The sequence below is a fragment of the Podarcis melisellensis genome (assembly GCF_964234715.1).
Source record: "Podarcis melisellensis genome assembly, chromosome: 10".
Taxonomy (NCBI): domain Eukaryota; kingdom Metazoa; phylum Chordata; class Lepidosauria; order Squamata; family Lacertidae; genus Podarcis; species Podarcis melisellensis.
Genome location: NC_138542.1, coordinates 52,780,086 through 52,796,735, shown reverse-complemented (window position 1 = coordinate 52,796,735; position 16,650 = coordinate 52,780,086). Strand labels below are relative to the sequence as shown.

General features: G+C 39.0%; 1 protein-coding gene and 1 long non-coding RNA gene across 5 annotated transcripts in view; one reads left to right on the top strand and one right to left on the bottom strand.

Annotated features, from left to right (window-relative positions):
* PARPBP (PARP1 binding protein) overlaps positions 1-16,650 on the top strand; it is a 27,578-nt gene continuing 10,928 nt past the window's right edge. For 2 of the 4 annotated variants that reach the window (XM_081928291.1, XM_081928289.1), the window contains exons 1-7: positions 1-107; positions 716-868; positions 3,081-3,234; positions 8,791-9,015; positions 10,746-10,856; positions 11,584-11,754; positions 13,315-13,469. In XM_081928291.1, the coding sequence (XP_081784417.1) occupies positions 795-868; positions 3,081-3,234; positions 8,791-9,015; positions 10,746-10,856; positions 11,584-11,754; positions 13,315-13,469 (890 nt within the window). In that variant the 5' untranslated portion in view covers positions 1-107; positions 716-794. Of the gene's footprint in view, positions 108-151; positions 869-3,080; positions 3,235-8,790; positions 9,016-10,745; positions 10,857-11,583; positions 11,755-13,314; positions 13,470-16,650 lie in introns of those variants that run through there. The other 2 variants (XM_081928292.1, XM_081928290.1) reach the window with 2 other exon arrangements.
* Positions 7,045-10,736, bottom strand: LOC309379378. The gene is made up of 2 exons (XR_014172464.1): positions 9,826-10,736; positions 7,045-7,318 (listed from the first exon to the last, which is right to left on the bottom strand). It is a non-coding gene; the product is annotated as an uncharacterized lncRNA (long non-coding RNA).

Genomic DNA, 16,650 nt, shown 5'->3' with positions numbered 1-16,650 from the left:
CGAACAGCCGGTTGTCGGAGCGTGCTGATTGTTGCTTAGCAACCCACCGGGCTTTTGAGTCCCAGCTCCTGCTTAGAAAGCTGGCGGTTCTGTCCCGCGACCGCAGGGTGAGTAGGGAGGTGGCCGTAGCTCTGTCAGACGAGCAGAGGGAGAGCGGTGGGGCAGGAGGGCGTTAATAACGGCGCTGCTAGAAATTAGGGTTGCCAACTGACCGGGGGGAAGCGAACAACGCCCTGGTCGCTTCTTGCTCCTAGCAGTAGTATATCCCATGCTGGATTGGAATGTGTAGCAGGATTTTAATCACGCTTGTAAAATAACAAAAAATAGGGACAGTTTAGATGGATAAAAAAAAAGGACAACGAACTGATAAGCAGTTGTAAATATTGTTATTAGGACCCATGGAGGGGAGGGGTCCTGATATTCAGACTAATTTCTTTATATGGTTTTTAAATTGCTTTTGTTATATGTTTATATCTTCTTAAAGTCAAATAAAAGTAATTTCCAAAAAAAAGGGAATGTGCTATGCTGCCAATAAAGGCATGGGTGCGGTGACTGGGGACATGGGGAGGACTAGGCATATAATCTATTACTGGACGTTGAATTGTGTGAAGAAGGCTTTCTCGAACTCTTAGCAAGTGCTTGGTTAGACATTTTCTCCTCCCACCTCGCTTTTAAAAGGTTTAAAATTTTGTCTTTGTGCTCATTCTTTCACAAGGATCCAAACAGTACAGCTCCCACTCACCCCGCCAGCACAAGGAAAAAGTGATATATTGCTGGTTTTACCAGAGCTTTATATGTTAAACATTGCACGGTTGAATTCGTTTCAGGTTACTTTGAACCAGCCTTTCAGTCATAGTGATTTTCTGAAGTGAGTGACCGTTACAATTCAACAATTAAACAGGGATGAGATAAAATCACAGCTGGTGTAAAAGAGAGAGTGAACGAACCAATAAATGATGATTGCCATTAGGCTTTAAACATCTACTTTCAAGTGCAGGATCCCCAGTCTGTCACAATGTGTTGAGGAGTTGCTCCCAAAGCTTTGGAGCCATCACAGTGGCTTCTTGCTTAATAGACACAATAAGTGCCTAAAGGTTCTCCTTCATAGGTCTTAAAGGAAGGAACGTATGGAGGGAGGTATATAGACCCAAACTTTTAAAAGTATGTGCTAGCACCTTCAAATTTAGTCTGGGAACACATTGGCAACCAGTGGTACGTTTGAAGTACAGGTGTTATATGCTCTCTGTTGCAAGCACCAGGCGTTAATCTGGTTGCTGCATTTTGGTTTACAGTAATTAGATTTTTTAAACAGTCTTCTGTACAGCATTATATTAGTCTTGAGCCATTGTCACACACTTACATGTGAGGGCCCACTTCTTAGTTTCTTACCTTATATGTGACCAGTTGAAGAGAAACGGTCTAGATGAGAGATTATGAGGGCATGCATCAGTGTTCAGATGTCTCTTTTTCAGGAATGGGCATAGTTGCCAAATTAGCAGAACCTTAAAAAAGACTCTGCCAGTAGAAGGGGAAAATGCCAGCCTCTTTCAGGGGCTCCCCCCCCCCCCGCAACAGTACTAGAGCAATATAGATAGTGGCCTAAATGTGTCTCCAAGATGCCTCAAATGCAGAAGATGAAGGCAATAGAAATTTCCCTCATGAGTATCACCTTATAGTTTTGCTGCTACTTTATCATCATTATTTAAATGCCCATACTGTCATTCATCCAAATATCACAAGGTGGTGTAAAACAGAAAAACGCAAAATACAAATATTTGGTTAAGAACTGATTGCTGCTTTAGAGTAAAATAGTTCCAGAATTTGGACCTCATTAGCTTTAGGGCTCACTATGGTATGAGATGAAATGACATTCTAGGGTGCTCCAGATAGTTGTAGTAGTTCAGGCTTTTACTTTAAGATAGGTTTATGGAATCTTTTTGGCTGCACTGGCCAGATCCTTATCAGGATTGGCTTCACAGAACACTGAGTTGGTTGCATCCACCAATTCTATGTAAAGAACTGGCTAATGTAGCGAAACTGAGTAGAATTTAACCCCCAGCTCATCTGCTGAGAAGAGATTAAATCCTCCTGTGTGCACCAGTTCCCTATGGAGAACTGGCACACAGAGCCAATGTAGAATTGGCCCCCAGGTTATTTTTACGTACCTTCAAATGACATAGGATTTTTCTGCCATATTGTCACTTTGGTAACTCATCTTACCATAATCTTTCATATTTCCCTGTTGTTTCCAGGTCACATTTATTCTTGAGCCATGTTCTGTCCTTATTGAATATCATTTAGATGTGTTTGCTTCTCATGCCCCTAGTCATGGAGAATATTATGTTTATCCTGTTCTTTTAAAGGTTTACCCCTCCTGTGTAGTTCAAAATTAAACTAAGCAGTGTTAGAAATTAGCCAGATGCCAGGTACATTTTGCTACTGGCATAGGTCCAATTGCTACCATGAGATCTCTGGATGCCAAGTTGGCAACTGACATCTCCATTTGGCTGGTCTCTCCACCTTTCTTAAGCAGGTAAACAGAACAACTTATTTATTGCGTTTATATTCCACATTTTCCTCCAAGGAGTACATGGTTCATCCTACTCCTCAATAATTCCCTGCAAGGTTGAGGGACTGTGACCGGCCCAAAGTCGCCTGGTGAGCTTCATGACTGAGTGGGGAGTTGAACCTTGATCTCCCAAGTCCTGGTCCAAAACTTTAACCACTAAACCACACTTCTGAGTACTTCTGCTATAGAGCAGCTATATAAATTAAGCAGGTAAATAAGTATGGGGAAAGCACTTAGAGAAGGGTCTGAAGTAGTTTTATTCTGGATTGTTTTATTTAGCATTTTAATGTGTTGCAACTGCTTTGTGATTTTTTCTTTAAAATATAAAGTGGTATAGAAATGTAGATAATAATAATTATATATACATCTCCTTGCACAAAAAGACACCTAGACATTCAGTTTTGGCAACCTCAACCTAGCTTTAAGCTGCCATTTGGTGATTAGCTTATACATCTGTGTTTCTAACACTGAAACTAAGTAAAATTTGTATTATTTTACTTTCTAATTTTAGGATCATGGCTTCGCTTCAGCAAAGGATCTTGAATATTATTCAGTGTTTTCGAAAAGAATGGCGTTTATTTTCAGAATCTGAAAGGACTACTGTGTGTGGTGTAGATTACATGCTGATGGCTTTGTACCTATCGGTTGCTGAGGTCAATAAAAAGGTTAGTGAACAAAGTTAGGGAAATTTTCTGTCTTGAATACTTCGTTCACAAGGTGCCCAGATAAAGCTGATGGATGCCTTTACTGCTTCTGATACTTGAGAAGGGAGGAGTCTTGCTAGCCTCTTCAAAATGCTGCTTATATTTCTCATTGGGCTGTTCCAGATGCAATGGGAAAATGTGGCTTTTTTTGCTATATGTATGAGTTCCACTGAACACTCTTCTTTCTTCCCCATGCCATTGACTGGAAACCATTCATCCTCACTGGAGAAAGTTAAAAGGTAACACTGTTACAGGAATAAACCTACTTCTGGTCCTTTTTGTCTCAAATGAATGAGGAATAAGGCCCCTGACTTCTGTTTCTTTGTCATACTCAAGCGTAACAGAATGTTGGGAAGTGTTAGGTGCTTAATGTTTTGGCTGTTAACATAACATATGTTTTAATTTTCTTTTATTTGGAATGGAATCAGTTTAGCATATCCATGTGTGTGTCTTTAAATATATGCCTAACTAAATGACTTAGGATCTTAATGAGGACTACATTTCTAATAAAGTTGGAAGTTCATATAATTCAAGTTACAATTACTGCAAGGTTAGCATTTGTGTAACTTAGTTACAGTGGAACCAATTTTTTCTTCTTTGTCCAAGTGCAAGCAGCTGAAGGATGAAGTACCTCAGCAGACTTTTCCAGGAAAGCTCACTTTCTTCTGCTGAGACTGACCATGGAAATTTTCAGCTCAAAAGGATTTTACATCATAAAATTATAAGCAGATGAAAAAGTGGGGAGGGTTAGTGAGGAACTTGTTTTTCAGCTGCATCTGTAACATTATGCTTATAGTTATATATACACTTTCCTGACATATGATATATTTTTGTTTAACAAAGATCTTTAGTGAAAAGTTGGAACCTTTATTGGCCTCTGCTGATCTGGTGGTTTGCAAGGGCAAACAAACATTGTTATCAAACCAGACCAAAAATAAGCATTATTTCTGTCCGATGAATTAACATAACTTTTAAAAGAGACAGAGCAATCCAAACCCCTTTGCTGGTGTGGGGGCTCTGCAGGGAGCACCCCAATATGCTTGCCCAAATGGTTAGTGTATGGAAGCTGCTTTCAGAAACAACTGCAATTCTGTGGGGTTGGGCCAGCACAGGATCCATTGGATCCTGGGCCTGCCCTGCTACTAATCATGTGATTGGAGGGTACCCAATATGGGCCTCTGTTGCACCTCTCTGGTAGCTGGTTCAGCAGAGGTTTTATATTTGCATTTTATTATAATTTTATTTTAGTTAGCAAACTTACAAATCACCAGCCTCATATTACTAACATGCTTAGTCTCGTTAATGCACGAAGGGGTTAAACTGTCCTGCCAGGTTTAGCTCACTTTGGGGGAGGGAGTTAGGGTAATCAAGCCACTTCAATCTACCTGATGAATGCAGTGTGTGAAGAGGCTAAGTTGGTTGCTCCAGCTTAGCCACATGTCTCTAACCAGCCTCTCTTGAATTCCTGTACCAATAATTTTGAAACTTTCAGCACTATGCAACTAAGCCAAGTTTTACTGAAATATATAGATCAAGGGTGGGAGAAAAATTTAATAAATACTAATAATAATACTGTCTGTGCAACCTTTTCTGAATGCTGTATGGAAAAGCACATGAAACTGACCTTTGGAGAGTTTGTAAGTAAACTATTTTTAACTTACCAAATTTCTATGTTAGGGAAAGAAGGAAGCTTTGGAACTCACAAGGGCATCTTTTATAGCTCTAACAGCCTATATTTCCATGCTTTAGTATGCTGCATATTTAGTGATTTTAAATCTCTGCTGGGGTTCTCTCACCAAAGAGTACTTGCCCCAAACTTGGCACCCAGGAATTCTCATTTTATACCTATATTTTCATTGCACTAACATATAGGTAGCATGGTTTCTTTGTAATTCCTCCACATTAACGTGATGCAACATACTTCCATTTTTGGTGTAATTATTTAAAAAATATATTTAATAATTTCTGTAAAGAAATTTTGTTAGAAATTTGGAATTTAGAACAGAAAAGCTCTGTACATGTTCAGAAAGTACATGATTATCCCAAAAAACATTTGGAAGAACTGCAGGGCTTTAAGATTGGTAAAAGTTTGATTTTTTTTCACTTTACCCTTGTGAAATATAATATTCCTGTTGTCTATCAGAGAATTAAAGTGTTGAACTTTGTGAACTTCCTTTATAAATTAGCCAGCTGGCATTTATTCCTAGCAAAACATTTTCTGAGTCCTACCACAAACTCTCACAATCCTTTCTATGAATAATATGCTGTCACGGTGGGCACCTGATCATGAAAACTGATATCTGGACAGCATTTTTATTTGGATTTAAAATGTTTTTACAATACCAGTATAAACACAGTTAAGCTCTGCAAATTCTTCATCTTGTGAGAAAAGATTTTGACTGAATTATTCTGAAGCTTAACTAGTAGTTACACTTCAAAGAACTGGTTTCAAAACAGTGTGTTTTTTTTTAAAAAAAGTGCTGCAACCACCAGACTTTTGCCATCACTTCCTGGGCCCCCACCAGCTGCTATGATGGCAACTACCAGGCAGCCAACTATCCCAGCAAAACGCTTCTGCATTCTAGTTCCCAGCATACTTTCATTCCAGGAGAAGTCCAGAATGCCATAGATATAGACCAGAAAGTGAACAGAGTACCTTTGTTTCATGTAGAGCTACCGCAATACAGTGGTACATCGGGTTACATACGCTTCAGGTTACATACGCTTCAGGTTACAGACTCCACTAACCCAGAAATAGTGCTTCAGGTTAAGAACTTTGCTTCAGTATGAGAACAGAAATTGTGCTCCGGCGGCGCAGCAGGAGGCCCCATTAGCTAAAGTGGTGCTTCAGGTTAAGAACAGTTTCAGGTTAAGAACGGACCTCCAGAATGAATTAAGTACTTAACCCGAGGTACCACTGTACAGGCATAGCTACAGGAAGGTGGGATTTAGCGTTAGCTAAAGTTCAACATGGCAGCAGCAGCATTGCCACAACCCACCTGGTGTGGCCTCCTGACCCACTGGTTAAGCCACCTATGGTTTAAACAAGCCAACTTCAGAAACAACAATCTAAGTTTGGTTGATTTGAAAATAACTATAGTTCATTTAGCTACAATTTGTCAGTCACAGCAAAACCACAGTTAAGCAAACGAAAGTAAAAAACTTACAAACTTTTCTAAATGGTTGCATGATGGAAGTCTCACTGTGGCTCATTTCTTCTCATGCAGATACTGTAATACTAAACCATAGTAAAGCACAGTGGGTCTCAAACATTTTTCTCTGGTTACAGATAGGTAGCCGTGTTGGTCTGCCATAGTCAAAACAAAAAAAAATCCTTCCAGTAGCACCTTAAAGACCAACTAAGTTAGTTCTTGGTATGAGCTTTCGTGTGCATGCACACTTCTTCAGATACCTACAGTGTGCATGCACACGAAAGCTCATACCAAGCACTAACTTAATTGGTCTTTAAGGTGCTACTGGAAGGATTTTTTTTTCTCTGGACTACACTTTCGGAATAAAAATTTGCTTGCACCACATTGAATATTTTGTGGATAAGAAATACATTGGAAAACAATAAGAAAGAAATCCTATCAGTACTTGATTTATAAAATAGAACACAACTACTTTATAATATGATCAGGGGGCATCCAGAAAGTATAAAACAATGCAGCTAAATAAGAACATGAATCATTCCCAAAATATGATAGACGAGCCTCTTACATATGTACCATAAATATATATATAAACTCACACCTCTCATTGAACGCGAGCTTCTTTTGTCAGGTAATCTCATTTATTTTATGTTTAATTTGAAGCAGACAAACTATCATCTCTTCATCAAGGCCTTTTTCTCTTTTGCAATCTTTCATATTTGTCAGAGTTGAAAATCCCTGTTCACAACAGTACGTTGTGGAGAACTGTAGAAGAATAGCCAATGCTATTTTCAAGCACTCTGTTCAAATAGCAATTTTGGATCACAGCTAGGATTGTCCTCAGTATCGCATGGTGCTCTTCCGCTCATTTTGAAAAGATATCTATCCATATTCTGCAAATAATAATAAAAAATTGATACTATACTACACTGAATGATTGTCCTCAAATCTTCCTGCTGCCCTTGCCGTCCTCTCCTGACATATACTAGTATGGCATGCCACACCGTTTGAGAAACAATGGCATAGCATGACATGTGAACATGGTGAGTGGACTGGACACAGATGACATTTACTTCATATTGAAATCAATGTAGTACAGTGGTACCTTGGGTTACATACGCTTCAGGTTACATACGCTTCAAGTTACAGACTCCACTAACCCAGAAATAGTGCTTCAGGTTAAGAACTTTGCTTCAGGATGAGAATAGAAATCATGCTCCGGCGGCGCAGCAACAGCAGGAGGCCCCATTAGCTAAAGTGGTGCTTCAGGTTAAGAACACTTTCAGGTTAAGTACGGACCTCCGGAACGAATTAAGTACTTAACCCGAGGTACCACTGTATAAATAAAGACTAGCTTGTCCAAATCTTTTCAATTGGATGCATGTTCAGCTTTAGTCTGAAGCCAATCCACTCCACCAATCATTTGTCCAGGGAATGGTTTGATGGCATATGATGCTGCCACCATGGGGAAGGTAAACAAGCCTTTTAAATGTATTTAGATGGTCTTAGTCATTCTTAAGTGTTTAAAATATGTTTTTATTTTATTATATGTACAGTTTTATTACTGTGTTGTTTGCTACCATGAGCTCCATTGAAGGGAAGGGCAGAATAGAAATTTAATAAATAAAATAAGTATGTAAGGGTCAGTGTCTGTGGGAGACCAGGCTCTAGAAACTTTTTTAGATAAGTATTTATTTATTACATTTGTTACACACACCCCCTTTTCTCCAAGGAGCTAAAGGCATACATGGTTCTTCCTCTCATTTAATATCCACAACAACCGGGTGATGTAGGTTAGTCTGAGGGGCAGTGAGTGGCCCAAGGTCTCATAGTGAGTTTCATAGTTGAGTGAGGATTTCAGCCCTGGTCCCCCATGTCCTAGTTCTGTACCACACTAGCCTGATATTTCCAGGAAGTAAGGCATTGGTATAAATACGAAAAATGTAAGGAAAACTGAGGAAAGGAAGAGTGAGGAAAACAGAAAAGGCTATAAGTGGCCATTGGAAGAGGAGTCTAAAGTATGTCTCATGGCTCTAAGTCACATGATGATTTTGAAATGTAGCTTTAAACCTTAGAAACAGTGACCAGTCCACATAGATATATTATCTTGATGTTTTCTCCTATATAATGTCTCATTAGAATCCAACCATGACACAACAATGCATTTTTAAAAGGCTTGGGGAGGAAATTGATATGGGTATTTTCCCTAAAGTCTTTCATAAAAATAGTTAAATGCTCTATGTGATTAGTTTTTTCTTTTCAGCATAATATAACTTTGTAAGACTGGTTTGTATTTTATTAGCCTGCAGTTCCTGTTCCAAATAAGTACCGTAAGCAGATTTCCCCCTCTTGTATTAACTTACAGAACCACGGAGATTTTGAAGCATCTCTTAGTGAACTGCTATTAACTTGGAATTACCTGGTACCTGACAAACTGGGCATACTGCAGAAAAATATGGAAGCTCCTGAAAACTATGCTGACATCACAAGTGCATATGCCAGCTTTTTAAAACGCTGCAATATGATGGATCTAATAGATGTCTATCAAAAATGTAGGGCACTAGCACTGGAAAATGAATCAGTTTCCTGTGTAAGTATTTTTTATTTATTTAATTAAAACAGCCACTTTACTCATAGCCTATGACAAGTAAGCTGGACTTTAAGGCGACCAAACAGGGAAACGAACACCTCAAATTTGCTTTATCTCAGCCTGTTGCTGTGCCACAAAAATGGCTAGCAAAGTAAATGTGGATTGGTAAGCATTATTTGTGGGCGAGTAACTTTTGTGGGCTTATTTAAAAGAATGGAATAAAATGTTGCCAAGAAAGTGATGTAGATGAAGCCAAATTAGCTACACAGTAATCCTGCAATCCGTGCCAAAGCCACATATTAGCCATATAAGCTACTTCAGTTTTTGTGCTAAACTTGGTAAGGATAAAAGCTATGTGGTTATGAAATAAGATAATCCCCTCTTAATGTGTCTGGCACAACTCTATGGAAAGGATGCTCTTTCATGTCAGAGTAACTCAGAATTAAATTCCAGGGATGCAGTCACTTTAATCGGAAACATTATGAAGACAAACTGCTATGGTACTTTAAATTATGAGCATGTGATGAGGAAAGTTATGCCTGTTGAAATCTTGCTTTAGAAGTTTTGATTTTTGATTTTTTTTGTAATTTTGATTCTTGAATATTTTTTATCATTTTATTTCCCTATCATCAAATGCCTGCACATTTTTGATTCACTTAATCACCTTTAAAAAAACAAAAACAGTACCAGAAACTTGTATCTAAAGGAATTAAAGCCCATTCCAGCCTTACATATGTCCATGTTCATGTACTCTGCTACCGGGATATAGAGAAACTTCTCTAGTTATGAGATTTCTTTGTACAATTGTACCTTGGATCCCAAACACCCTGGAACTCAGATGTTTTGGTGCTGCAAACCCAGAAGTGATTATTTCAGTTTGCGAACGTTCTTTTGGAACCTGAACATCCAATGGGGATTCTGTGGATTCTGATTGGCTGCAAGAGCTTCCTGCAGCCACTCAGAAGCTGCAATTTGGTTTTCAATATCCAACAAGTATTCTGGAATCAATTTTTAGGTCCCTCCCCATCAAGCCTCTGTTTTACAAATGTGATCGTGGCATGTCATATCCTTAAAATTTATAATAAGAGCCCTGCTGAATCAGTTCAGATGTTTATTCCCGCATCCTGTTCTCACAGTGGTTAACCAGATACCTACTGAAAACCCGCAAGCAAGATGTGAGTGCAATAACATTCTTAGGATTCCTGGCAACTTGTATACTGGGGCACACTGCTTCTAACAGTGGAGAGAGAACATTGACTAGTAACCATGGTAGCCCTATTCTCTATGCATTTGTCTAAACCACCCAAGTTGGTAGCCATTGCTGCATCATGTGGGAGCCAATCCTCTAGTTAATGCACTGTGTGAAGAAGTAATTCCTATCCGCTTTCTCCACAACATGCATAATCTTTGATACTTCTGTCATATATAAGATTATGGATGGTGTGGAGAATGTGAACAGAGAGAAAAGGAGCACTCTGAGAGATTCTGGCACTAATGGTTAAACCTGCATTCTCAACAAGGACCAGTTTAAAGCTAACCAGTAAAGTTTTCTTTTTGAGTATCCATATTCCTCAACCACTTTTCTGCTTTGGGATTTTTGCTATCTACTTGTGCAGCAAACTTTGTTCTGGGTACTCAAGAATCAAAACAGTCTCCACAACCTGTTCCTTGAAAAGAATGGTAGGAGAGTGTCTAGTTACAGTTCTGAAATATCTTATTGCTTCCCAAAGGCACAACTGTTAGAATTTATTACCGGAACAGCAGATTTAGCCATTGAGAATCATTCAGTTCTTACTACCCCCTCAACACCAACCAGCAGAGTGAACCAGGATCATGAAGAGGTAAAATGTATGAGTATTGTCCTATATCCCAACTATCATAGTGTTTATTATAACACGCATTTGCTTATGTACAGAAATCACACTTGGACTCTAATACAGTATTGAAATTTAGCTGCATTTCTGCTTTCTTTGAAAGAAGAAAACTAGTATTCTATTTTGTGGAAAGACATTTCAGAACATGTAGATAAACATGGTAAAAGATTCCAAGATTCAGAATCCCATCATAATCTCTACCCATGTTTTCTTACCTGTACACCCCTGCTGCCTTTCAGTTACTCAAACCTTGCTCTGGAGATAGAATGCCTGACACAGTAAAATTTACTTGGAGTCATTAATGAGATTGGAATGATGAACAGTCCTATGATGAAATAGTGTCTATTGCCAGGGTGGTCAGTATGGAAAGTCTAGATCTCAGGCTGGAAAGAACAAAAGTAATTTAAAATTTTGTCCAGTGTACTTTTATACATATATTAATTATAATCCATATTTGTTTCTTTAATTGCTTATCTGATTTTTCAAAATGTAGATTAGTGAATTGAAAGCTAGTGTAGTATTTTTGCTTTCCTACATGAGAGTTTCCTAATATTTTGCTAAATTGTGTTTTCATGAAGCAGCCCTGTTTAGGGAAGCTTTTAATGTTTGATGTATCACAGTATTTTAATATTTTGTTGGAAGCCACCTATTATTATTATTATTGAATAAACTAACAGGATTCTCTTTTATGTAGCTACCATTGATGGTGAAGAAAATTTTGTATGCATATTTAAGTGTATTGGTTAACTCCAAGAATGATCTGGCATTTGCTTACATTTTAAACGTTCCTGACAGAGGACTTGGAAGGGAAGCTTTTACTGACCTAAAACATGCTGCACAGCACAGGCAAATGTCCATATTCTTGGTACGTATGACAAATCAAAGCATTTTTTTGTATTTGAAGGCATTGAGGAGATGCAATAGGACGATTTTTTGTTTTTTTTAAAGCAAACTATATAGGAGCTGGATTGGGATTGTTCATGTAACAGCCAGAAGTCATCCATTTGTACTGCGTTATCCATGCTGGTTGTACAAATCCTTCAGTCTGCCATTTTAGATAAGTGAATATAGGCATAGTTTCTGTGAGGATTATTGCAGTCAGGTATGCTGTGTCAGTACACCAAATACTGAAAAAGTTGACTGAAATCATTCTAATATATTAGCTTCTCAGGACAGCCCATCTGTATCAGTATAGTTTTGGTGGAGCTAGAGGGGAGCAAATCAAAACTGAAGGGCTTCAGAGCACTAAAGTTGCTTTATGAAGCAGTAGTTGTGAAAAAAGTGTTTCCTAAATTCTCTTTCAAATGGGTATTACTCAAAGATCTTTGCCCATTATCAGTGACAGAGCCATAGGAAATCACTCAGGCCAGAGCACTGTACCATGTATTCATAATTTGGGTTTTAAATGTTAATTCCTTTCAAAACATGACTTGGGAACAGGTTTGATGTAGCATAGTCAAGTTTTGGGGGTGTTATAATTGAATAAGTATGGAAACATGTGAAAGATTAATCAGTTCAATTCCTAAAGTTGTATTATTTGGTGTTTTATGAATTATGGACTTGGATTATGTTCATCAGCCACTCTTTTATGGTTACCAAAGAAAGAAAACTTCTTTGTATAAAAACATGGTTTTCTTTTGGCAGCTTTGTTCTAAAGAAGAAGAATGATGAAATACTTTCCATTGAGTAGTCAAGATCCTATGAAGCACACACAATCTGTAGTGTATCCATGAGCACTGGCAGAATTATTCTACAAGGTTGGGGGTTCTCTAAAAATCTAACCCCCAACTTTTTTTTTTAATTATACAATATGTAGATAAGAAGAACACACTTGTAGACCCACCAGATTCTGGTGCACTGGTTAACTAGGTTTGTGTACGTTTTTGCCAAAGGATTACTATGTGGTGTTGTTGAGGGTCAATGAATATCCCAAGTCCTGTTGAGGCAGACCTATGTGCCTTCCATACAGGCCACCTCTGAATTGGCAGCTATGGGGTCAGAATTTTGACCCAGAAGTCACCTGATGCTAGTACCTGCTTTGATTGACACAATTTTAATTGAATTCTGCACAAAACATTTAAATGTAAGGTGGCTAATGGGAAGATCAAATTTGTTTTACTATGCAGGCACAATCCTTCTGGCTTGAAACAGTAGAATGGGTTGAACAATTAATATACTTAAGTTTTCCAAAGATTTGTAGTTTTGCTTTGCAATAGCACACAGTTATCATATTTGGAACAGATTTGTCTTTGTTTTACAATCGCATAGAAAGCCATTATGTTTAATTTTAAGGAATAATTTGGACTTTTCTTTGATGCTTTGAATCATCCTGATATTTGTGGGAATATTTGTGGTTTACGTGTGGTGTATTGGTTTTCTATGTTTGCATTACTATTTTACTTAGCCAAATTATATGTCTTGTTAGATGGCGACATCTTTTATCAGAACCATAGAACTTGGAGGAAAAGGTTATGCCCCTTCCCCAACTGATCCTTTAAGAACTCATATGAAGGGACTTTCACACTTGGTTCACTTCATTGATAAACTGGAAGAAATTATTGGTGAAGTCCAGGATCCGAGGTAATAATTTTCCTATGTATGTGTACATGCAGCACTGTTTAAAATGTATATTCCTTCATTAAAACAAAGCCAGCAACTATTACAAATGCAGTCATTCTTAGCTATTTTAGATAGAGGGTTTTCAAACCTTGGAAGCCTATCAATATGAAGATTGAATCTATTCAGCCTTTCCTTAATAACAACTGCAGTAAAGCAGACAGGTAAAGGGACACAGGTGGCGCTGTGGGTTAAAGCCTCAGCGCCTAGGACTTGCTGATCGAAAGGTCGGCGGTTCGAATCCCTGCTGCGGGGTGCGCTCCCGCTGCTCGGTCCCAGCGCCTGCCAACCTAGCAGTTCGAAAGCACCTCCGGGTGCAAGTAGATAAATAGGGACCGCTTACCAGCGGGAAGGTAAACGGCGTTTCCGTGTGCAGCTCTGGCTCGCCAGAGCAGCGATGTCACACTGGCCATGTGACCCGGAAGTGTCTCCGGACAGCGCTGGCCCCTGGCCTCTTAAGTGAGATGGGCGCACAACCCCAGAGTCTGTCAAGACTGGCCCGTACGGGCAGGGGTACCTTTACCTTTACCTTTAAAGCAGACAGGGCAAGAGAGGTTATTTGAAAAAAAATATTGAAAATAGTTTGACTTGGAGTAAGCCCCATCAAATGCACTGGAAATTACTTCTGAGTAGACACAGAAATCCTATACATGTCTATTCATAAATAAGGCCCATTGAGTTAAAAGATGCCTTCTGTCAGGAAAGTAGGCATAGAATTGCAGCCTTGGTCTCTTTCTTTCCTTGCTTTCCCACATGCTTGAGTTGGTTTGCACATCACACTATATGTTGTTTAGCACAGAAGCAACTGGATCAGTCTAGCAGGCCAGAGCCTTATGCTTCTCTCTTCCCCAACCCCTGCTGCCCAAACTTGGGCTGCGCTGGGCCACTCACCTGTCAATCACCAGATGTCACAATGACACTGGATGATGTAGCGTGTTGGAGTACTAATGAGCAGCTGATGGTTGTACTTCAGAAGCTGAGTGTATAGTGCTTCTGAAGCCCTGCGGATCAGCCCTTTTGGCTCTCCCATCTTGTTACTTGCAGGTAGCTGTGACTGACAAGTAGGTGGATTCCTGACAGCCTAATTAGGGCCAGAGGTTCCTCACTCCTAGTTTTTCGTGACATGCTTAAACGGAAATAAGCTAGAAGTTTACACACTATGTTCCTCTTTCCAACTCCAATGTAGCTGGGTGGGTGAGTGAGTTCAGAAGGTTTTGCTTTAAGTTTGCCACAGTTTGTTGTGTTATCTGGACAAACAAACTGTGGTTAAAACTACAGTGGTACCTCAGGTTACATACGCTTCAGGTTACATATGCTTCAGGTTACAGACTCCATTAACCACTGTATGGTTAATTTTAAAAGAAGCCAACTTCAAACTGGTTTCTGAAGCTGATGGATAAAGTTTATTATAACTCTGGGTCCAGATGTCATAGCAAGATGAGCTTAACTAAAAGTGGAGGTTAAAACTTCCAAATTCCAGAGGGGAGGAGCACATGAAACTGGGACTTGTTTGGACTAATTCTAGCTCATAAACATTGCCCTGTGCTTTATTGTGATATGTGAATCTTTCTTGCTTCTGTTCCATTTTTTCTTTCTCTAGTTTTGATTTAAGCTTGCTTTCTTGTGTTACCAAAGAATATCAGCAGTAGTAACAGAGGCTAGTGCTGTTACTGCAAACTTGCCTAGTACTACATGCTGTGCACAACCACAGAAGTGACATCTATGTTCAAAGAACTTTGTAGTTCACAGTATCTGGGCAAATCTGGATGGGTAAAGAACGAATGGGATTGACAAGGAGAAATGTGGAGGAAGAAGCAGTCAGTTTAGGCAAAAGTTCAGGAAATACTTAATTAAAGAATAGTTCATTGAAGGATGAGAACCTGATACATGAACCTGATAACTGTGAGCTGTATAACAGGAGGTCAACTTTGCAGACAGAGCAAGGATTGCAAGGGAGAGAGAAGGGAGGTGCGTGTGGGATTCAAGTGAAAATGAGTTTATAAATTAAGGATAGGAAACCTGTGACCCTCCAAAGATTGTACAACTCCAGCTCCCTTAATTTCTGACCTTCACTGCTATAGTTACAAAGCTTCTCAGAGCCAGTGTGGGAGGAGAGGTGACATGATAATGGAGGGTTCCTTAGAAAAATATATTTCAGTATCACATGACCAGAAAAATTTCCTGTATCCTCGAGCAGTTTGTGGGCTCAGGATATATAACTCTTTGAACAGCTACATGGGATGTCCTTTAGTTGGCCATGCTTTTTTAGCAGAGAGAAGACAAACAGCCCAGCTATGTGTTAAACCATTAACTGGGCAAATATTTCTGGCATCCTTAAATAATGGAATATGCTTCTAACCTGAGATAGTTATAAATCTGCATGCCTATCACATCATACCAGTCATTACATGAGAAGTTCAAGTATAAAAACCATTGACCCCTTGATGAGGCACCCATAGGGGAACAGTACCTAGTGAGGATGGAGTTTACCAGAGTGGTCACTGTATTTTATTTTATTTTTAAAAAAGCTTGATTAGCCAGCTGATGAATTTTCCAAAGTCTTTGACCCTGGAGTAAAAAGAGGTTTGTGAAAACTATGAGGGATAATACAAGGCTTTGAATATGGCGAGGGGAAATTCCAGAGAGTTGGCATCAAAATACCCGAGCGAGCATTTCAAACACCTATTCTATAAAAATGTGCATTCAGAATGTGCATAACAGAAGTTCTCCAGCTGATTGATGCCCACAATCTATCGTGAGCTGTCTTTCTATTGTATAACAACATACCGTAATATAATACATTATATTTGTTATAAATTGCAATGTGCATTTTCTGTAACTGCCATGATGGGAAAAAATAAAAATGCTGATACCTCTGTAATAGGATTTTGATATATGCTTTCCTGTTCCTGGAATAGATGTTGGGGAAGCTGTTTTATGTCTTATCAGGTTTTTGAATGCTGTCCATATTCTTGACAGTCTGTATTGCTCTCTCCGTCACATAGTTCCCAGAAAGAGTACATACTATAAAATCATATTAAGGAGTAGTATTCTTTTTATGCCGCCAGCAACTTGTTTATTATAGGATCAGACTTGTGAGTATCCAAGGCCAGAGCATGCAGGGAGATCCTAACCACCACTTTAG